The 21,385-nt window shown below is 39.1% G+C and overlaps 3 protein-coding genes across 3 annotated transcripts in view; all 3 read left to right on the top strand.

Moving 5' to 3' along the window:
• The window catches only part of LOC116054954 (NACHT, LRR and PYD domains-containing protein 12-like), a 752,812-nt gene that overhangs the window by 153,334 nt on the left and 578,093 nt on the right, over positions 1 to 21,385 (top strand). The window lies entirely within an intron of this gene.
• Positions 1 to 21,385, top strand: part of LOC116038066 (NACHT, LRR and PYD domains-containing protein 3-like) — a 1,733,742-nt gene that overhangs the window by 1,163,980 nt on the left and 548,377 nt on the right. The window lies entirely within an intron of this gene.
• The window catches only part of LOC116034665 (NACHT, LRR and PYD domains-containing protein 12-like), a 575,637-nt gene that overhangs the window by 536,139 nt on the left and 18,113 nt on the right, over positions 1 to 21,385 (top strand). The window contains exon 14 of the mRNA XM_036001611.1: positions 1,584 to 1,757. Within this exon, the coding sequence (XP_035857504.1) occupies positions 1,584 to 1,757 (174 nt within the window). The remainder of the gene's footprint in view (positions 1 to 1,583; positions 1,758 to 21,385) is intronic.

Raw genomic sequence — 21,385 nt, 5'->3', positions numbered from 1 at the left:
ATCTGTCTTCTTTATTAACGTCGCTCCATCAAAGCTCTGTAAATGTGATTCATTCATCATTAAATACTCTGTTATCTTTTTATATAAATAACTTGTTTCCTTCCTGTTGTCTCTCCAGACTGAGTGGCTGTAACCTGTCAGAGAGAAGCTGTGAAGTTCTGTCCTCAGTTCTCATCTCCCAGTCCTCTAGGCTGAGAGAGCTGGACCTGAGTAACAACAACCTGCATGATTAACGAGTGAAGGTGCTCTCTGTTGGACTGAAGAGTCCACACTGCACACTGGAGACTCTAAGGTCAGATCAAGAACAATAATCTTTGAAAAAAACGGTATTTTATTCTGATTTAGAATCACTTCATAAACAATGAAATATGAACTTTGGCTGAGATCCAGAAATTATTTATATTTTAATATCATGTGACTTTGATTACTGGACTTTTATTTATTCCTGAATGTACGACAAGTGAATCCGATCAAACTATCTGATTGGTCAACTAGACATTCAGAATATACTCAAATCAGCATGACAGCACACCCAGAGCCAATTGAGCACACCTGGTGCATCAAATAAAATTTTACACCGCCATTTCTATGGCAACATTGTAACTTCAAGGGCTGTATAAAAAAACAGTAAGGTTAGCCTAAGATATTGATACAATGGATTGTTTTCTTGTCAATTTTGATTTATATGGAGAACTTAGTTTTGATGAATGATTGGTAAATGATGAGAAGTGAATCATTGGATGAAACATTTTTACACTCTGGAGTTAACTGTTACTGGAATAGTTTGGATTACATCAGCTGTTTGGATCACATCAGCTGTTGGATCACATCAGCTGTTGAATCATATCAGCTTTTTGGATCACATCAGCTGTCCGGATCACAGCTGTGCCACTGACACATCAATAATGAAGTTTGCGGATGTACAGTAGGAAAACATTTTTTTAGTAGATATTTTAGTTATAACCAGATTAAGTTAGCCAATCAGTTTGGTGTTTATATGTGCGGTAGTTATTACGTTTTGGAAAATTCCACGATCTCTACCATTACGAAGTTAACGTTAGCTTAAGATGACTGGCTGACTAACGTTTAACAGGGAGGGACTACAAATGGTCTCTGTTGCTTTTCTTTATTTTGAGAGTGAATTGCCCCACAATTTGACCACAGTTTGATTATAATTTTTATTTAGTTGGTAACCGTTGTTGTATAATCGCTTTATTACACGAGAGGGTTTGATTTAACGTCATATTATCACTTCAGTCATGCTTAGCTGCTTCAATGTCGTGCCAATAATGACGTTGAATGAAACCTTCTCGTGTAATACTGCTTAATTCTGTCATGATTAAGTATCATGTTTCCAACATGTTTAGAGTAGAGCAGCAGATATTTAAACATGCTGAGAAGGGATTTCATATACTGTATCACCAAAAGTCCAGACATAACATTTAAACACAATCGGTATCTGTCTTCTTCATAACCGTCCCTCCAATAAAGCTCTGTAAGTGTAATTCATTCATCATTATATACTTTATCATTCAACAGGAGTTAAATATAAACAACCTGTTTCCTTCCTGTTGTCTTTCCAGACTGAGTGGCTGTAACCTGTCAGAGAGAAGCTGTGAAGCTCTGTCCTCAGTTCTCAGCTCCCTGTCCTCTAATCTGAGTCAGCTGAACCTGAGTAACAACGACCTGCATGATTCAGGAGTGAAGCTGATCTCTGTTGGACTGAAGAGTCCACACTGCACACTGGAGACTCTAAGGTCAAATCAAGAACAATAATCTTTGAAAAAAACAGTATTGAAAAATACTTTGGAAACATGAATTCTTCCAAAGTTTTTTTCAATACTGTTTTTCAAAAAAAAAAAAAAAAAGTGATTGTTTCCAAAGTATTTTATTCTGATTTAGAATCACTTCATGAACAGTGAAATATGAACTGTGGCTGAGATCCAGAAATAATTCATATTTTAATATCATGTGACTTTGATTACCGGACTTTTCTTTATTCCTGAATATACAACAAGTGAACCCGACCAGACAATCTCATTGTTCAAGTAGACATTTAGAACGTACTCAAATCAGCATGACAGCACACCCAGAGCCATTTGAGCACACCTGGTGCATCAAATAAAATTTTACTCCGCAATTTCCATGGCAACATTGCCAGGGCTGTATAAAAAAACAGTAACGTTAGCCTATGATATTGATATAATGGATCATTTTATTGTTAATTTTGATTCATATGGAGGACTTAGTTTTGATGAATGATTGTAAAGGATGAGAAGTGAATCATTGGATGAAACAACATTTTTACACTCTGGAGTTAACTGTTACTGGAATAGATTGGATCATATCAGCTGTTTGGACCACATCAGCTGTTGGATCGCATCAGCTGTTTGGATCACATCAGCTGTTTGGATCACATCAGCTGTTGGATCATATCAGCTGTGCCACTGAAACGTCAATAATGAAGTTTGCCGATCTATAGTAGGAAAACATTTTTTTAGTAGATATTTTAGTTATAACCAGATTAAGTTAGCCAAGCAGTTTGGTGTTTATATGTGCGGTAGTTATTACGTTTTGGAAAATTCCACGATCTCTACCATTACAAAGCTAACGTTAGCTTAAGATGACTGGCTGACTAATGTTTAAGAGGGAGGGACTACAAATGGTCTATGTTGCTTTTCTTTATTTTGAGAGTTAATTGCCCCACAATTTGAACATAATTTCAGTCATGTTTAGCCGCTTCACTGTCGTGCCAATAATGACGTCAAATCAAACCTTCTCATGTAATATTGCTTAATCAGTCACGATTATTTATCATGTTTCAGACTTGTTTATAGTAGAGCAGCAGATATTTAAACATGATAAGAAGGGATTTCATATACTGTATCACCAAAAGTCCAGACTCAACATATAAACACAATCATTATATGTCTTCTTATATGCCATTTCTCTAAAATTAAACCACCCTTCTCATGTCAGGATTTAAAATTTAGCAATTTGGAAATCTTTGAATGTTTCCAAAGCATTTTGTTCTTATTTATAATATGTCGTAAAGCACAAACATTTTTTTTTAAATCTCATGTGAATTTGAATACTGGACGTCTTTTTTACTTCTCATTCAGTTACAATTAGTTATCATGTTTCCAACTTGTTTAGAAAATGGATTTTATATTCTGTATCACCAACAGTCTGGAGACTCTCAGGTCAGGATTCATTAACCCATTCAACTGATGACCATTTAACTTCAGTTGATGAAACAGCTGCTTTGTGTCTGTTGATAGGATAAACTTGGGCAGTAGTTATTAATTCTATAATTATTAATTTCTAGACTCAGAGTTACTTTTCATGAGGGTTTTTCATTGTTTACTTTTGTTGTTAAATAATTAAATAGAACAGTTGATTTTAATGGTGTATTTTAAATCTGGACCAAAATGGACAACTAACAAACATAAAACTAACACATGGCTCCACGTGTTGACAGAGGGTTCCTGTGTGTTGTTCTGTGTGTTTGCAGTCTGTCAGGCTGTCTGATCTCAGAGGAAGGCTGTTCTTCTCTGGTCTCAGCTCTGAGCTCCAACCCCTCCCATCTGAGAGAGCTGGACCTGAGCTACAATCATCCAGGAGACTCAGAAGTGAAGCTGTCAGCGGGACTGAAGGATCCAAACTGGAGACTGGAGACTCTCAGGTACAAACACTGATGAACAAAAAGGAGATATTTATGTAGGAAGTTGGAAGGAGAACATCTCCAGGAACTAAAATAATAACTCCCTCTTGTTAATAATTGATGTAGTTTGGACAGATATCTGTATGCTAAAGGAACTGTGGTTTGAAGAAACATCATTTTTTTCCTCTTTCCCGGTATCAAATCAGTTTAAACTGGACAGAGAAAGGTCCAGGACAGGTTTAGCCTAGCTTAGCACAAATCAATGTACTTTCTACGCTGTGAGAAGAGTGTGTGGATGAAGCATTAATTTACTCTTTTGGCAGACTCATTAGCTAGAGGTCTAAAATGTCAGTTGCCGGTGCTGCATGGCTCATATGCTCGATCAGAGACGTACACTGACATCTTGACCAATTATTGTAAAAAGTTCCTCTTGTGCTGGGAGAGTACCGACTCTAAGGTTAAAAAGTCCCTCAAAACGCTCTTTCCTAGTCCCTGCAGTGCAGACACAATATATTTGTGTGTTAGAGTGATGTAATTGTGATGTAATCGTAATTGTAATTGATGGTTCTCTACAGAGAAAGGTCCACTGTTGCACCAAATGCTTGCCCTTGGGGGAATTTTTGGGTCTCTGTAAATGATAGTGTGGCAGTGGCGCAGACAGGCGTAATCCTGTACGCTCTGTGCGTACATTTGTTTCTATGAGACACTCATCTAATGATATGTAAATGCGCACATAGTCTGTTCTGCTCTCTGCTATGTTCAGTTATATTTTCCTCATTATTTATACATTATTTCACCCACAAGCCATCCACTATTAATCAGAATATTCGTTGTTATGACTCGATCTGTAGATCAGAGGTGGGCCGTCAGGGCCAGCAAGGCCTTCTCTGCTGGCCAAGAAATTATCAGAATCAGAAAATTATATTTTTATAATTAAAGGCCTATATATTAATTTCTAAAATAAATATATATATTTATAAATTTCATATGTATTTTATATATTGTATACGCTGCAAGTTCGTTTACATTTTTAGATGTAAAGTTAATGAAAGAAAGGTGGGTGTACTTTTTCTTCACATGATGAGCAGCTTATGGATCGCAAATGGATCTGAATGAAGAAACGTAAAAAAAAAAAAAAAAACTCGACTCTAGCTCCCTCAGCCGAATAGTGTGGGTAACAGATCAATTATGTTGCTCATAATCAAAGCCCAGGAACCATATAGGAGACTTTCTTGTCTCGATCACCTAATTAATACTGTCCTTCGCCACGGTCTGCATGCTGACGCACTGGCCGACAACAGTACTGCAGATGGGGAAGACATGATGTAGCCCAGTTTACCTCACACTCAAGTCAGTGCAGGACATCCACCCAGAGCTACGGGAGAAGCTGGAGAGGCAGAGCTTGCTCCCCACCGAATAAGGCTAATAAAGTAATGATTAAAAAAACACAAATGCTTGATCAAGGGCCCGGCCCGGCTCGGCCCGATCATAGCGGAAAATATCGGCCTGCTGGTAGGAGTGGGGGTCACTGTTTTTTAGATGTAGTCAATATTTGATTGCACGTTTTTGAATTTTGATGAATAATCGGAATTGGCCTAATTCAGCTCTGCAGGTGTTGTTGGTGGTTTTTCTGTGTCCCTGGAAGATGCTTTTACAGAACTCTAGACGCAGGATTTCAACTGGGTTTTTGTCCAAATGGGCCGAATTCTGGTAGGAAATAGGACCCCACACCTCACTACCATAGAGGAGGATTGGTTCTATTACAGATTCAAATAATTTGAGCCAGATTCTAATGGGGATTTTAATGTAGATTTGACTTTTTATTGCGTAAAATGCCCTGCGTGCTTTCTCTCTCAGCTCCATTATCGCTGGGTTAAAACTTCCAGTGGAACTTATTTTCAGTCCTAAATAATTGTAATGTGTACAGTGGTCTAATGTATGTGTTCCTAACGTGAAGCTGTATGTGTTTCCTTGAGATCTGGACAGGGGACAACAGAACCAGGTCATCTGCATAGAGCAGGAACTTGATCTCAGAGTCGTGTAGAGTGAGACCAGGTGCTGCTGATGTCTCTAGGATGGTGGCCAGCTGGTTAATATAGATGTTGAATAGAGTGGGACTCAAACAGCAGCCCTGTCTCACTCTACGCTTCTGACAGAAGAATCTTGTTCTCTTGTTGCCAATTTTAATACTGCACTTATTGTTAGTGTACATTGATTTAATGATGTCATATGTTGTACCCCCTACACCAGATTCAATAACTTTGTAGAATAGACCACTGTGCCAAATAGTCAAATGCCTTTTTGAAATCTATGAAACATGCGTAGATTTTGTTATTGTTTTGGTGAACATGTTTGTCTATCAGGGTGTGTAGGGTGTAAATATGATCTGAAGTTCTGTGTTTTGGTACAAATCCAATTTGACTTTTACTCAAGACATTGTGTTTGGTAAGGAAGTTTATGAATCTGGAGTTGATGATGCTACAGAGGAGCTTCCCCAGATTACTGTTCACACAGATGCCTCGGTAATATGTATATGTATAATATGATAATATCCTCAATCACAAATTTCCCATTAGAATCTATGAGGATGATAATCTCAGCATCACTGGTTTTCTTTTGCTCTCCAGATGTTTTAGGCTTGTTGGTAGTGGACTCTGTATGTGGGTCGGTGGGGGAGGGGGTGGGCATTACTGCAGGTTGTTGTGATGGCCTGGTGTTAGTTAGGGTGGAGGTGGACGGCTGTGGTTCAGGTTGAGGGGGGCTGTTGATGGTGATGGAGGGTTGTGGTTGGTGTTGGCAGGCTCTCAGACTGTGGAGCTGCTCCTGGAGGCTGAGGATGGTTTTCTCTCTCAGGTGCAGCTCCTCTCTTAAGCTCTCTGCCCATCGCCTGTCTGTCCTGCTGCAGCTCCTGTCTTACAGCAGTGAGCTCTCTGCCCATGGCTCATCTGCCAGAGCTTTGATGGTATTGAAGTCCTCTTGGACAGATCTTAAACTGGCCTCATTGCCTTGAAACATGATGGTCCCATTGTGGTAGACATTGACAGTGAGAGGTGGGCTGTCCTTGTCTTCATCTTCGATGACTATCTGTCTCCCACTGCATATGCCTCTCTTCTTATGATGGTCATAGTGGGCACAGATAGCTTTATGCCATGCATCAGTACTGTCCGTGTACAGTAATAGGTTACTAATTCCTCCTGTGTGGCATATGTCTGCAGTCAAAGCCTCTGGGTTTTCTCTGAGTTTATTCGTGTTTATAAGCTTTCTTGGCCTGTGTGCTTTTAATTTCTGTTGGGTAGCCGTCACAAGGAGGCAGGGCTCTCCCCCGGGAGATTACAACATTGTTTCAGTTCCTAACTGCCGCTCTGCTCTGCTGCTACTTAGCACGCTATGTTAAGTTACCATAGGATAGCCTTGGTTTCTTGAGGTAGAAATTAGAAATTAAACTATTGTGGATATGAAGGAAACTTACCTTACTACTCTACTATAGCTTATCTTGAATGGGAAGGAGATGGTGCTAGCCGTTTTGGTTTTTCCTTTTGTTTGGAGCCTTTTCGTCCTTAGCTTAGCATAGCATAGCCTTCTTGCTCCTCTTCTCTGTCGTTAGCGGTCGTGTTAGCAGAGTTAGCTGTTGTGTTAGAGGAGTTAGCTGTGATGTTAGAGGAGTTAGCTGTTGTGTTAGCAGAGTCAGCTGTTGTGTTAGAGGAGTTAGCTGTTTTGTTAGCAGAGTCAGCTGTTGTGTTAGCATAATTAGCTGTTGTGTTAGCAGAGTTAGCTGTTGTATTAGCGGAGTTAGCTGTTGTATTAGCAGAGTTAGCTGTTGTGTTAGCAGAGTCAGCTGTTGTGTTAGAGGAGTTAGCTGTTGTGTTGCAGAGTCATCTGTTGTGTAGGAGTTAGCTGTTGTATTAGCATAATTAGCTGTCATGTTAGCATTGTTAGCTGTTGTGTTAGCATAATTAGCTGTTGTGTTTATCAGAGTCAGCTGTTGTGTTAGAGGAGTTAGCTGTTGTGTTAGAGGAGTTAGCTGTTGTATTAGCATAATTAGCTGTTTTGTTATCATAATTAGCTGTTTTGTTAGCAGAGTTAGCTGTTGTATTAGCAGAGTTAGCTGTTGTGTTAGCAGAGTTAGCTGTCTTTTAGAGGAGTTAGCTGTTGTGTTAGCAGAGTTAGCTGTTGTGTTAGCAGAGTCAGCTGTTGTGTTAGCATAATAAGCTGTTGTGTTTATCAGAGTCAGCTGTTGTGTTAGAGGAGTTAGCTGTTGTATTAGCATAATTAGCTGTTTTGTTAGCAGAGTTAGCTGTTGTGTTAGAGGAGTTAGCTGTTGTGTTATCATAATTAGCTGTTTTGTTAGCAGAGTTAGCTGTTGTATTAGCAGAGTTAGCTGTTGTGTTAGCATAATTAGTTGTTGTGTTAGCAGAGTTAGCTGTCGTGTTAGAGGAGTTAGCTGTTGTGTTAGCATAATTAGCTGTTGTGTTAGCAGAGTTAGCTGTTGTGTTAGGATAATTAGCTGTTGTGTTAGCAGAGTCATCTGTTGTGTAGGAGGAGTTAGCTGTTGTATTAGCATAATTAGCTGTCATGTTCGCAGAATTAGCTGTTGTGTTAGCAGAGTCAGCTGTTGTGTTAGAGGAGTTAGCTGTTGTGTTAGAGGAGTTAGCTGTTGTGTTAGCAGAGTTAGCTGTTGTGTTAGCAGAGTTAGCTGTTGTGTTAGCTGAGTTACATATAGTGTTAGCAGAGTTAGCTGTTGTGTTAGAAGAGTTAGCTGTTGTGTTAGCAGAGTTAGCTGTTGTGTTAGCTGAGATACATATAGTGTTAGCAGAGTCAGCTGTTGTGTTAGAGGAGTTAGCTGTTGTGTTAGCATAATTAGTTGTTTTCTTAGCAGAGTTAGTTGTTGTGTTAGAGGAGTTAGCTGTTGTGTTAGAATAATTAGCTGTTTTGTTAGCAGAGTTAGCTGTTGTATTAGCAGAATTAGCTGTAGTGTTAGCAAAGTCAGCTGTTGTGTTAGGAGTTAGCTGTTGTATTAGCATAATTGGCTGTTTTGTTAGCAGAGTTAGCTTTAGTGTTAGAGGAGTTCGCTGTTGTGTTAGCATAATCAGTTGTTTTGTTAGCAGAGAGAGCTGTTGTGTATGATGAGTTAGCTGTCATCCTAGCAGAGTTAGCTGTTGTGTTAGCCGAGTTAGATATAGTGTTAGCAGAGTTAGCTGTTGCGCTAGAAGAGTTAGCTGTTGTGTTAGCAGAGTTAGCTGTTTTTTAGAGTTAGCTGTTGTGTTAGCAGAGTTAGCTGTTGTGTTAGCATAATTAGTTGTTTTGTTAGCAGAGTTAGCTGTCATGTTAGCAGAGTTAGCTGTTGTGTTAGCAGAATTAGCTGTTGTGTTAGCAGAGTCAGCTGTTGTGTTAGAGGAGTTAGCTGTTGTATTAGCATAATTGGCTGTTCTGTTAGCAGAGAGAGCTGTTGTGTATGAGGAGTTAGCTGTCATCCTAGCAGAGTTAGCTGTTGTGTTAGCCGAGTTAGATATAGTGTTAGCAGAGTTAGCTGTTGCGCTAGAGAGTTAGCTGTTGTGTTAGCAGAGTTAGCTGTTGTGTTAGCAGAGTTAGCTGTTGTGTTAGCAGAGTTAGCTGTTTTGTTAGCAGAGTTAGCTGTTGTGTTAGCAGAGTTAGCTGTTGTGTTAGCAGAATTAGCTGTTGTGTTAGCAGAGTCAGCTGTTGTGTTAGCAGAGTTAGCTGTTGTGTTAGCAGAATTGGCTGTTGTGTTAGCAGAGAGAGCTGTTGTGTAGAGGAGTTAGCTGTCATCCTAGCAGAGTTAGCTGTTGTGTTAGCAGAGTTAGATGCAGTGTTAGCAGAGTTAGCTGTAGAGTTAGCGAGTTAGTATAGTGTTCGCAGAGTTAGCTGTTGTGTTAGCAGAGTTAGCTGTTGTGTTAGCATAGTTAGCTGTCGTGTTAGCAGAGTTAGCTAGTATGTGTTAGCAGAGTTAGCTGTTGTGTTAGCAGAGTTAGCTGTTGTGTTAGCATAATTAGCTGTCGTGTTAGCAGTTAGCTGTTGTGTTAGCAGAGTTAGCTGTCGTGTTAGCAGAGTTAGCTGTTGTGTTAGCATGATTAGCTGTTGTGTTAGCAGAATAGCTGTTGTGTAGAGGAGTTAGCTGTTGTGTTAGCAGAGTTAGCTGTTGTGTTAGCTGATTAGCTGTTGTGTTAGCAAGTTAGATGTGTTAGCGAGTTAGCTGTTGTGTTAGCAGAGTTAGCTGTTGTGTTAGCAGAGTTAGCTGTTGTGTTAGCAGATTAGCTGTTGTGTTAGCGAGTTAGCTGTTGTGTTAGCAGAGTTAGCTGTTGTGTTAGCAGAGTTAGCTGTTGTGTTAGCAGAGTTAGCTGTTGTGTTAGCAGATTAGCTGTTTGTGTTGCAGAATTAGCTGTTTGTGTTAGCAGAGTTAGCTGTTGTGTTAGCAGGAGTTAGCTGTTGTGTTAGCAGAGTTAGCTGTTGTGTTAGCAGAGTTAGCTGTTGTGTTAGCAGAGTTAGCTGTGGTGTTAGCAGAGTTAGCTGTTGTGTTAGCAGAGTTAGCTGTTGTGTTAGCAGAGTTAGCTGTTGTGTTAGCAGAGTTAGCTGTTGTGTTAGCAGAGTTAGCTGTTTTGTTAGCATAATTAGCTGTTGTGTTAGCAGAGTTAGCTGTTGTGTTAGCAGAGTTAGCTGTTGTGTTAGCAGAGTTAGCTGTTGTGTTAGCAGAGTTAGCTGTTGTGTTAGCAGGGTTAGCTGTTTGTGTTAGCATAATTAGCTGTTGTGTGTAGCGAGTTAGATGTTGTGTTAGCAGAGTTAGCTGTTGTGTTAGCAGAGTTAGCTGTTGTGTTAGCTGTTGTGTTAGAGGAGTTAGCTGTTGTGTTAGCAGAGTTAGCTGTTGTGTTAGCATAATTAGCTGTTTTGTTAGCAGAGTTAGCTGTCGTGTTAGCAGAGTTAGCTGTTGTGTTAGCAGAGTTAGCTGTTGTGTTAGCAGAGTTAGCTGTTGTGTTAGCATAATTAGCTGTTTTGTTAGCAGAGTTAGCTGTCGTGTTACCAGAGTTAGCTGTTGTGTTAGCCAAGTTAGCTGTTTGTGTTAGCGAGTTAGTTGTTTGTTAGCAGAGTTAGCTGTTGTGTTAGCAGAGTTAGCTGTTGTGTTAGCAGAGTTAGCTGTTGTGTTAGCAGAGTTAGCTGTTGTGTTAGCAGAGTTAGCTGTTGTGTTAGCAGAGTTAGCTGTGTGTTAGCAGAGTTAGCTGTTGTGTTAGAGAGTTAGCTGTTGTGTTAGCAGAGTTACTGTTGTGTTAGCAGAGTTAGCTGTTGTGTTAGCAGATTTAGCTGTTGTGTTAGCATAATTAGTGTTTGTTAGCAGAGTTAGCTGTTATGTTAGCAGAGTTAGCTGTTGTGTTAGCAGCGTTAGCTGTTTTGTTAGCAGAGTTAGTTGTTGTGTTAGCAGAGCTAGCTGTTGTGTTAGAGGAGTTAGCTGTGCTGTTAGCAGAGTTAGACGTTGTGTTAGCAGATTTAGCTGTTGTGTTAGCAGAATTAGCTGTTGTGTTAGCAGAGTTAACTGTTGTGTTATAGGAGTTAACTGTTTTGTTAGAAGAGTTAGCTGTTGTGTTAGCCGAGTTAGCTTAGGTGTTAACAGAGTTAAGTATTGTGTTAGCCGAGTTAGCTGTTGTGTTAGAGGAGTTAGCTGTTGTGTTAGAGGAGTTAGCTGTGCTGTTAGCAGAGTTAGCTGTTGTGTTAGAGGAGTTAGCTGTTGTGTTAGAGGAGTTAGCTGTGCTGTTAGCAGAGTTAGCTGTTGTGTTAGAGGAGTTAGCTGTGCTGTTAGCAGAGTTAGCTGTTGTGTTAGCAGAGTTAGCTGTTGTGTTAGAGGAGTTAGCTGTGCAGTTAGCAGAGTTAGCTGTTGTGTTAGCAGAGTTAGCTATTGTGTTAGGCAAAGTTAGCTTTTTTTAGCATAATTAGCTGATTTGTTTTGTTAGCATGATTAGCTGTTTTGTGTTGTTAGCATAATTAGCTGTTTTGTGTTGTTAGCATAATTAGCTGTTTTGTGTTAGCGGAGTTAGCTGTTTTGTTAGCATAATTAGCTGTTTTGTTAGCAGAGTTAGCTGTTGTGTTAGAGGAGTTAGCTGTTGTGCTAGAGGAGTTAGCTGTGGTGTTAGCAGAGTTAGTTGTTTTGTTAGCAGAGTTAGCTTTTGTGTTAGCAGATTTAGCTGTTGTGTTAGCATAATTAGTTGTTTTGTTAGCAGAGTTAGCTGTTTTGTTAGCAGAGTTAGCTGTGCTGTTAGCAGAGTTAGCTGTTGTGTTAGCAGAGTTACCTATTGTGTTAGGCAAAGTTAGCTTTTCTTTAGCATAATTAGCTGTTTTGTTTTGTTAGCATAATTAGCTGTTTTGTGGTAGCGGAGTTAGCTGTTTTGTTAGCAGAGTTAGCTGTTGTGTTAGCAGAGTTAGCTGTATTGATAGCAGAGATAGCTGTTATGTTAGAGGAGTTAGCTGTTGTGTTAGCAGAGTTAGCTGTTTTGTTAGGCAATGTTAGCTGTTTTTTTAGCATAATTAGCTGTTTTGTTTTGTTAGCATAATTAGCTGTTGTGTTAGCCAAAGTTAGCTGTTTTGTTAGTATAATTAGCTGTTTTGTGTTAGCATAATTAGCTGTTTTGTTAGCAGAGTTAGCTGTTTTGTTAGGCAATGTTAGCTGTTTTTTTAGCATAATTAGCTGTTTTGTTTTGTTAGCATAATTAGCTGTTGTGTTAGCCAAAGTTAGCTGTTTTGTTAGTATAATTAGCTGTTTTGTGTTAGCGGAGTTAGCTGTTTTGTTAGCAGATTTAGCTGTTGTGTTAGCCAAAGTTAGCTGTTTTGTTAGTATAATTAGCTGTTTTGTGTTAGCGGAGTTAGCTGTTTTGTTAGCATAATTAGCTGTTTTGTTAACAGAGTTAGCTGTTGTTCTACCAGAGTTAGCTGTTGTGTTAGAGGAGTTAGCTGTGGTGTTAGCAGAGTTACTTGTTTTGTTAGCAGAGTTAGCTGTTGTGTTAGCAGATTTAGCTGTTGTGTTAGCATAATTAGTTGTTTTGTTAGCAGAGTTAGCTGTTATGTTAGCATAATTAGCTGTTGTGTTAGCAGCGTTAGCTGTTTTGTTAGCAGAGTTAGTTGTTGTGTTAGCAGATTTAGCTGTTGTGTTAGCAGAATTAGCTGTTGTGTTAGCAGAGTTAACTGTTGTGTTATAGGAGTTAACTGTTTGTTAGAAGAGTTAGCTGTTGTGTTAAAGGAGTTAGCTTAGGTGTTAACAGAGTTAAGTATTGTGTTAGCCGAGTTAGCTGTTGTGTTAGAGGAGTTAGCTGTCGTGTTAGAAGAGTTAGCTGTTGTGTTAGAAGAGTTAGCTGTTGTGTTAGAGGAGTTAGCTGTGCTGTTAGCAGAGTTAGCTGTTGTGTTAGCAGAGTTAGCTGTTGTGTTAGAGGAGTTAGCTGTGCAGTTAGCAGAGTTAGCTGTTGTGTTAGCAGAGTTAGCTATTGTGTTAGAGGAGTTAGCTGTGCTGTTAGCAGAGTTAGACGTTGTGTTAGCAGATTTAGCTGTTGTGTTAGCAGAATTAGCTGTTGTGTTAGCAGAGTTAACTGTTGTGTTATAGGAGTTAACTGTTTTGTTAGAAGAGTTAGCTGTTGTGTTAAAGGAGTTAGCTTAGGTGTTAACAGAGTTAAGTATTGTGTTAGCCGAGTTAGCTGTTGTGTTAGAAGAGTTAGCTGTTGTGTTAGAGGAGTTAGCTGTGCTGTTAGCAGAGTTAGCTGTTGTGTTAGCAGAATTAGCTGTTGTGTTAGCAGAGTTAACTGTTGTGTTATAGGAGTTAACTGTTTTGTTAGAAGAGTTAGCTGTTGTGTTAAAGGAGTTAGCTTAGGTGTTAACAGAGTTAAGTATTGTGTTAGCCGAGTTAGCTGTTGTGTTAGAGGAGTTAGCTGTGCTGTTAGCAGAGTTAGCTGTTGTGTTAGCAGAGTTAGCTATTGTGTTAGGCAAAGTTAGCTTTTTTTAGCATAATTAGCTGATTTGTTTTGTTAGCATAATTAGCTGTTTTGTGTTAGCGGAGTTAGCTGTTGTGTTAGCGGAGTTAGCTGTTTTGTTAGCAGATTTAGCTGTCGTGTTACCAGAGTTAGCTGTTGTGTTAGCTTACTTAGCTGTTGTGTTAGCAGAGTTAACTGTTGTGTTAGAGGAGTTAGCTGTGGTGTTAGCAGAGTTAGATGTTGTGTTAGCAGATTTAGCTGTTGTGTTAGCAGAGTTAGCTGTTGTGTTAGCAGAGTTAACTGTTGTGTTATAGGAGTTAACTGTTTTGTTAGAATAGTTAGCTGTTGTGTTAAAGGAGTTAGCTTAGGTGTTAACAGAGTTAAGTATTGTGTTAGCCGAGTTAGCTGTTGTGTTAGAGGAGTTAGCTGTGCTGTTAGCAGTCAGCTGTTGTGTTAGCAGTTAGCTTTTGTGTTAGCAGAGTTAGCTGTCGTGTTAGAAGAGTTAGCTGTTGTGTTAGCAGAGTTAGCTGTTTTGATAGCAGAGATAGCTGTTATGTTAGAGGAGTTAGCTGTTGTGTTAGCAGCGTTAGCTGTTTTGTTAGCATAATTAGCTGTTTTGTTAACAGAGTTAGCTGTCATGTTACTAGAGTTAGCTGTTGTGTTAGCAGAGTTAGCTGTTGTGTTAGGCAAAGTTAGCTGTTTTTTTAGCATAATTAGCTGTTTTGTGTTAGCTGAGTTAGCTGTTGTGTTAGCAGAGTTAGCTGTTGTGTTAGCAGAGTTAGCTGTTTTGATAGGCAAAGTTAGCTGTTTTTTTAGCATAATTAGCTGTTTTGTTTTGTTAGCATAATTAGCTGTTTTGTGTTAGCGGAGTTAGCTGTTTTGTTAGCATAATTATCTGTTTTGTTAACAGAGTTAGCTGTTGTTCTACCAGAGTTAGCTGTTGTGTTAGTGGAGTTAGCTGTGGTGTTAGCAGAGTTACTTGTTTTGTTAGCAGAGTTAGCTGTTGTGTTAGCAGATTTAGCTGTTGTGTTAGCATAATTAGTTGTTTTGTTAGCAGAGTTAGCTGTTATGTTAGCATAATTAGCTGTTGTGTTAGCAGCGTTAGCTGTTTTGTTAGCAGAGTTAGCTGTTGTGTTAGCAGAGTTACCTATTGTGTTAGGCAAAGTTAGCTTTTTTTTAGCATAATTAGCTGTTTTGTTTTGTTAGCATAATTAGCTGTTTTGTGGTAGCGGAGTTAGCTGTTTTGTTAGCAGAGTTAGCTGTTGTGTTAGCAGAGTTAGCTGTATTGATAGCAGAGATAGCTGTTATGTTAGAGGAGTTAGCTGTTGTGTTAGCAGAGTTAGCTGTTTTGTTAGCATAATTAGCTGTTTTGTTAACAGAGTTAGCTGTCGTGTTACTAGAGTTAGCTGTTGTGTTAGCAGAGTTAGCTATTGTGTTAGCAGAGTTAGCTGTTGTGTTAGCATAATTAGCTGTTTTGTTAGCAGAGTTAGCTGTTTTGTTAGGCAAAGTTAGCTGTTTTTTTAGCATAATTAGCTGTTTTGTGTTAGCGGAGTTAGTTGTTTTGTTAGCAGATTTAGCTGTTGTGTTAGCCAAAGTTAGCTGTTTTGTTAGTATAATTAGCTGTTTTGTGTTAGCGGAGTTAGCTGTTTTGTTAGCATAATTAGCTGTTTTGTTAACAGAGTTAGCTGTTGTTCTACCAGAGTTAGCTGTTGTGTTAGAGGAGTTAGCTGTGGTGTTAGCAGAGTTACTTGTTTTGTTAGCAGAGTTAGCTGTTGTGTTAGCAGATTTAGCTGTTGTGTTAGCATAATTAGTTGTTTTGTTAGCAGAGTTAGCTGTTATGTTAGCATAATTAGCTGTTGTGTTAGCAGCGTTAGCTGTTTTGTTAGCAGAGTTAGTTGTTGTGTTAGCAGAGCTAGCTGTTGTGTTAGAGGAGTTAGCTGTGCTGTTAGCAGAGTTAGACGTTGTGTTAGCAGATTTAGCTGTTGTGTTAGCAGAATTAGCTGTTGTGTTAGCAGAGTTAACTGTTGTGTTATAGGAGTTAACTGTTTTGTTAGAAGAGTTAGCTGTTGTGTTAGCCGAGTTAGCTTAGGTGTTAACAGAGTTAAGTATTGTGTTAGCCGAGTTAGCTGTTGTGTTAGAGGAGTTAGCTGTTGTGTTAGAGGAGTTAGCTGTGCTGTTAGCAGAGTTAGCTGTTGTGTTAGAGGAGTTAGCTGTTGTGTTAGAGGAGTTAGCTGTGCTGTTAGCAGAGTTAGCTGTTGTGTTAGAGGAGTTAGCTGTGCTGTTAGCAGAGTTAGCTGTTGTGTTAGCAGAGTTAGCTGTTGTGTTAGAGGAGTTAGCTGTGCAGTTAGCAGAGTTAGCTGTTGTGTTAGCAGAGTTAGCTATTGTGTTAGGCAAAGTTAGCTTTTTTTAGCATAATTAGCTGATTTGTTTTGTTAGCATAATTAGCTGTTTTGTGTTAGCGGAGTTAGCTGTTGTGTTAGCGGAGTTAGCTGTTTGTTAGCAGATTTAGATGTTGTGTTAGCAGATTAGCTGTTGTGTTAGCAGAGTTAGCTGTTGTGTTAGCAGAGTTAACTGTTGTGTTATAGGAGTTAACTGTTTTGTTAGAATAGTTAGCTGTTGTGTTAAAGGAGTTAGCTTAGGTGTTAACAGAGTTAAGTATTGTGTTAGCCGAGTTAGCTGTTGTGTTAGAGGAGTTAGCTGTGCTGTTAGCAGTCAGCTGTTGTGTTAGCAGTTAGCTTTTGTGTTAGCAGAGTTAGCTGTCGTGTTAGAAGAGTTGGCTGTTGTGTTAGCAGAGTTAGCTGTTGTGTTAGAGGAGTTAGCTGTGCTTTTAGCAGAGTTAGCTGTTGTGTTAGCAGAGTTAGCTGTTGTGTTAGCAGAGTTAGCTGTTTTGATAGCAGAGATAGCTGTTATGTTAGAGGAGTTAGCTGTTGTGTTAGCAGCGTTAGCTGTTTTGTTAGCATAATTAGCTGTTTTGTTAACAGAGTTAGCTGTCATGTTACTAGAGTTAGCTGTTGTGTTAGCAGAGTTAGCTGTTGTGTTAGGCAAAGTTAGCTGTTTTTTTAGCATAATTAGCTGTTTTGTGTTAGCTGAGTTAGCTGTTGTGTTAGCAGAGTTAGCTGTTGTGTTAGCAGAGTTAGCTGTTTTGATAGCCGAGTTAGCTGTTGTGTTAGCCGAGTTAGCTGTTGTGTTAGCAGAGTTAGCTTAGGTGTTAGCAGAGTTAAGTGTTGTGTTAGCCGAGTTAGCTGTTGTGTTAGCCGAGTTAGCTGTTGTGTTAGCCGAGTTAACTGTTGTGTTAGAGGAGTTAGCTGTGGTGTTAGCAGAGTTAGCTTTTGTGTTAGCATAATTACCTGTTTTCTTAGCAGATATAGCTGTTATGTTAGGCAAAGTTAGCTGTTGTGTTAGAGGAGTTAGCTGTGCTGTTAGCAGAGTTAGCTGTTGTGTTAGCAGAGTTAGCTATTGTGTTAGGCAAAGTTAGCTTTTTTTAGCATAATTAGCTGATTTGTTTTGTTAGCATAATTAGCTGTTTTGTGTTAGCGGAGTTAGCTGTTGTGTTAGCGGAGTTAGCTGTTTTGTTAGCAGATTTAGCTGTTGTGTTAGCAGAGTTAGCTGTTTTGATAGCAGAGTTAGCTGTTGTGTTACGTAAAGTTAGCTGTTTTGTTAGCATAATTAGCTGTTTTGTTAACAGAGTTAGCTGTTGTGTTAGCAGAGTTAACTGTTGTGTTAGACGAGTTAGCTTAGGTGTTAGCAGAGTTAAGTGTTGTGTTAGCCGAGTTAGCTGTTGTGTTAGCAGAGTTAACTGTTGTGTTAGAGGAGTTAGCTGTGGTTTTAGCAGAGTTAGCTCTTGTGTTAGCATAATTACCTGTTTTCTTAGTAGAGATAGCTGTTATGTTAGGCAAAGTTAGCTGTTTTTTTAGCATAATTAGCTGTTTTGTTTTGTTAGCATATTTAGCTGTTTTGTGTTAGCGGAGTTAGCTGTTTTGTTAGCAGAGTTAGCTGTTGTGTTAGCAGAGTTAGCTGTTTTGATAGCCGAGTTAGCTGTTGTGTTAGCAGAGTTAACTGTTGTGTTAGAGGAGTTAGCTGTGGTGTTAGCAGAGTTAAGTGTTGTGTTAGCCGAGTTAGCTGTTGTGTTAGCCGAGTTAGCTGTTGTGTTAGAGGAGTTAGCTTAGGTGTTAGCAGAGTTAAGTGTTGTGTTAGCCGAGTTAGCTGTTGTGTTAGCAGAGTTAACTGTTGTGTTAGAGGAGTTAGCTGTGGTTTTAGCAGAGTTAGCTCTTGTGTTAGCATAATTACCTGTTTTCTTAGTAGAGATAGCTGTTATGTTAGGCAAAGTTAGCTGTTTTTTTAGCATAATTAGCAGTTTTGTTTTGTTAGCATAATTAGCTGTTTTGTCTTAGCATAGTTAGCTGTTGTGTTAGCAGAGTTAGCTATTGTGTTAGGCAAAGTTAGCTGTTTTTTTAGCATAATTAGCTGTTTTGTTAGCAGAGTTAGCTGTTGTGTTAGTAGAGTTAGCTGTTTTGATAGCAGAGATAGCTGTTATGTTAGAGGAGTTAGCTGTTGTGTTAGCAGAGTTAGCTGTTGTGTTAGCTTAATTAGCTGTTGTGTTAGCAGAGTTAGCTGTTGTGTTAGGCAAAGTTAGCTTTTTTTAGCATAATTAGCTGATTTGTTTTGTTAGCATAATTAGCTGTTTTGTGTTAGCGGAGTTAGCTGTTGTGTTAGCGGAGTTAGCTGTTTTGTTAGCAGATTTAGCTGTTGTGTTAGCAGAGTTAGCTGTTTTTATAGCAGAGTTAGCTGTTGTGTTACGTAAAGTTAGCTGTTTTGTTAGCATAATTAGCTGTTTTGTTAACAGAGTTAGCTGTTGTGTTAGCAGAGTTAACTGTTGTGTTAGCAGAGTTAGCTTAGGTGTTAGCAGAGTTAAGTGTTGTGTTAGCCGAGTTAGCTGTTGTGTTAGCCGAGTTAGCTGTTGTGTTAGCAGAGTTAACTGTTGTGTTAGAGGAGTTAGCTGTGGTTTTAGCAGAGTTAGCTCTTGTGTTAGCATAATTACCTGTTTTCTTAGTAGAGATAGCTGTTATGTTAGGCAAAGTTAGCTGTTTTTTTAGCATAATAGCAGTTTTGTTTTGTTAGCATAATTAGCTGTTTTGTCTTAGCATAGTTAGCTGTTGTGTTAGTAGAGTTAGCTGTTTTGATAGCAGAGATAGCTGTTATGTTAGAGGAGTTAGCTGTTGTGTTAGCAGAGTTAGCTGTTGTGTTAGCAGAGTTAGCTGTTGTGTTAGGCAAAGTTAGCTGTTTTGATAGCCGAGTTAGCTGTTGTGTTAGCAGAGTTAACTGTTGTGTTAGAGGAGTTAGCTGTGGTGTTAGCAGAGTTAAGTGTTGTGTTAGCCGAGTTAGCTGTTGTGTTAGCAGAGTTAACTGTTGTGTTAGAGGAGTTAGCTGTGGTTTTAGCAGAGTTAGCTCTTGTGTTAGCATAATTACCTGTTTTCTTAGTAGAGATAGCTGTTATGTTAGGCAAAGTTAGCTGTTTTTTTAGCATAATTAGCAGTTTTGTTTTGTTAGCATAATTAGCTGTTTTGTCTTAGCATAGTTAGCTGTTGTGTTAGCAGAGTTAGCTATTGTGTTAGGCAAAGTTAGCTGTTTTTTTAGCATAATTAGCTGTTTTGTTTTGATAGCATAATTAGCTGTTTTCTGTTAGCGGAGTTAGCTGTTTTGTTAGCAGAGTTAGCTGTTGTGTTAGTAGAGTTAGCTGTTTTGATAGCAGAGATAGCTGTTATGTTAAAGGAGTTAGCTGTGTGTTAGCAGAGTAGCTGTGTGTTTTTTTTTGCTGCCCAGCTTCTTTAGAAACTAAATGTGTCTTCTAGCAAAACAGCGTTCTGTGTGTGTGTCGCGTTAGGTCATGGCAGTTTCTGCGGTGTCGCTATGACGACCAGCCACGGGTACTAAATCTGCAATGGAAGAAGGAGGACGGGGCACCAGCGGCCGAGCAGAGCCGAGCCGAGTAGAGCTGCTTCTAGCAGTGGGTAAGCACCATAATATGGAACTGGTCACTATGAGCTGGCACTCCTCCAACAGGAAGTAGAGTCCAATCCTAATCAGGACCCTCTACAGTTAGAGGAGGTGTAGACCACACTCTCAGCAATCATTTGGTGCAACAGTGGCAAAAACAAACTTCTGACGTCTAAATTCCTGCATTCAGATATATTAGTATGCACGAATTTAAGTTATAAAATGTTGTAGGTTTCCTCAGGATGAAGCCGTAGCTCGACGCTCTTCTAAATCTCCTCGTCTTAATCCACATTAAAACATCCACAGGACCACACGGTACACTGCATATATCTATATTACTCTTACTACTATTATAATGTCACTGCTACTACGTTGCACATACATCTGTACATGTTGTTCATACATTGTTCATATTACATAGCCATATTTATTCTGCTCTTATAACACTGCACTATATTTCATGTCCTGCCTATGCACCACCTGTCTATACTTTGTATATCACATTGCACTTTTCTGCTTTTTTTTGCACTTCTGGTTGGATGTAAACTGCATTTTGTTGTCTTTGTACTTGTGCTCTGCACAATGACAATAAAGTTGAATCTAATCTAATTCAGAAACAGCATCTCTGAGCTGGTGATGACATCATGGCGCCCTCTGGTGACATCAGCAGGAACTACAAGCAGAGCGCCACAACACATATTCACACATTAAAACATGTTTACAGATTTTATTAGTTTCATTTCTATGTTTTTATCTTACAAACTCACCCGACTTTATAAATTACATTTTAATACATTTTATGTATTCATTTTGTAATACTTAATAAACATTTTATTTTATTTTTAAACAGAATGTATTATTTACTTTAGTATATATTTGTAAAAATGACAGATACCCCCATTTAGTGTATGTGTTATGTGAGTATAAAGGCACCGTTGGTACAGTGAATATAAACTTTCCACTGAAGAACAGCCGACGGAAATATTGTTATTTGGAGATAACGTTACTGATATTGTGATTTAGTATTATATTATATTAAGTATTGTATATTGTTCCAACTAGTGCAGTGAGGCGTCTGGATGAATGTTGGAGTAAACCAACCAGCCAACGGTCTCATTGTTTTTTTAAAGATTATTTTTTTGAGGCTTTTCCCTTTATTATAGTGAAAGAGGATAGATATGAAAGGGGGAGAGAGATGGGGGGAGTCTGTGTGTACTCTCAACACGCCATCCTCTGTTATAATCAAAACATACTTTAGATTTAAAAACAACTCTATTATATTTGTTATTACATGTTAACTGTCAGAAGTTCCATTTATTATTTCCTATATTTGGTAATGCTGCGCCTCTCTGGCCGTTCAGTGGCGGTTCTAGACCATTTCAAATGGAGGGGCCAGGCTGGGGTCACATGTGATTTCAGGGGAACCAAATATATTAATCCCCCCCCCCCCCCCCCCATAGGTTTGGTTCTCCAAAGACTGATAAACATATAACAATAAACACAAGAATACTCAATCTGTGTTAACCTACATTTCATATATCACTGCACATCAATAATATCCCTTTTTTGGGGATAAAGATGTATTAAAGTATTTGCCACAGTTAGGGGGGCCAGAGGGGGGGTCGAGGCTTAATATAACGGGGGGACCCTTGCCCCCCCCTCTAGAACCGCCACTGCTCTTGTTTCCTGTTTAAAGTTTACTTTCACTTTCCAGATTTAGTGTCGCAGCTTTTTCTCTCCGTGTGAAGCTCCAGCTGAAGGTAATTTAACTCTA

The sequence above is a fragment of the Sander lucioperca genome, chromosome 5, assembly GCF_008315115.2.
Source record: "Sander lucioperca isolate FBNREF2018 chromosome 5, SLUC_FBN_1.2, whole genome shotgun sequence".
Lineage (NCBI taxonomy): Eukaryota > Metazoa > Chordata > Actinopteri > Perciformes > Percidae > Sander > Sander lucioperca.
Note: the sequence above shows the minus strand (reverse complement) of the source record. Positions and strands in the feature narration are given on the sequence as shown.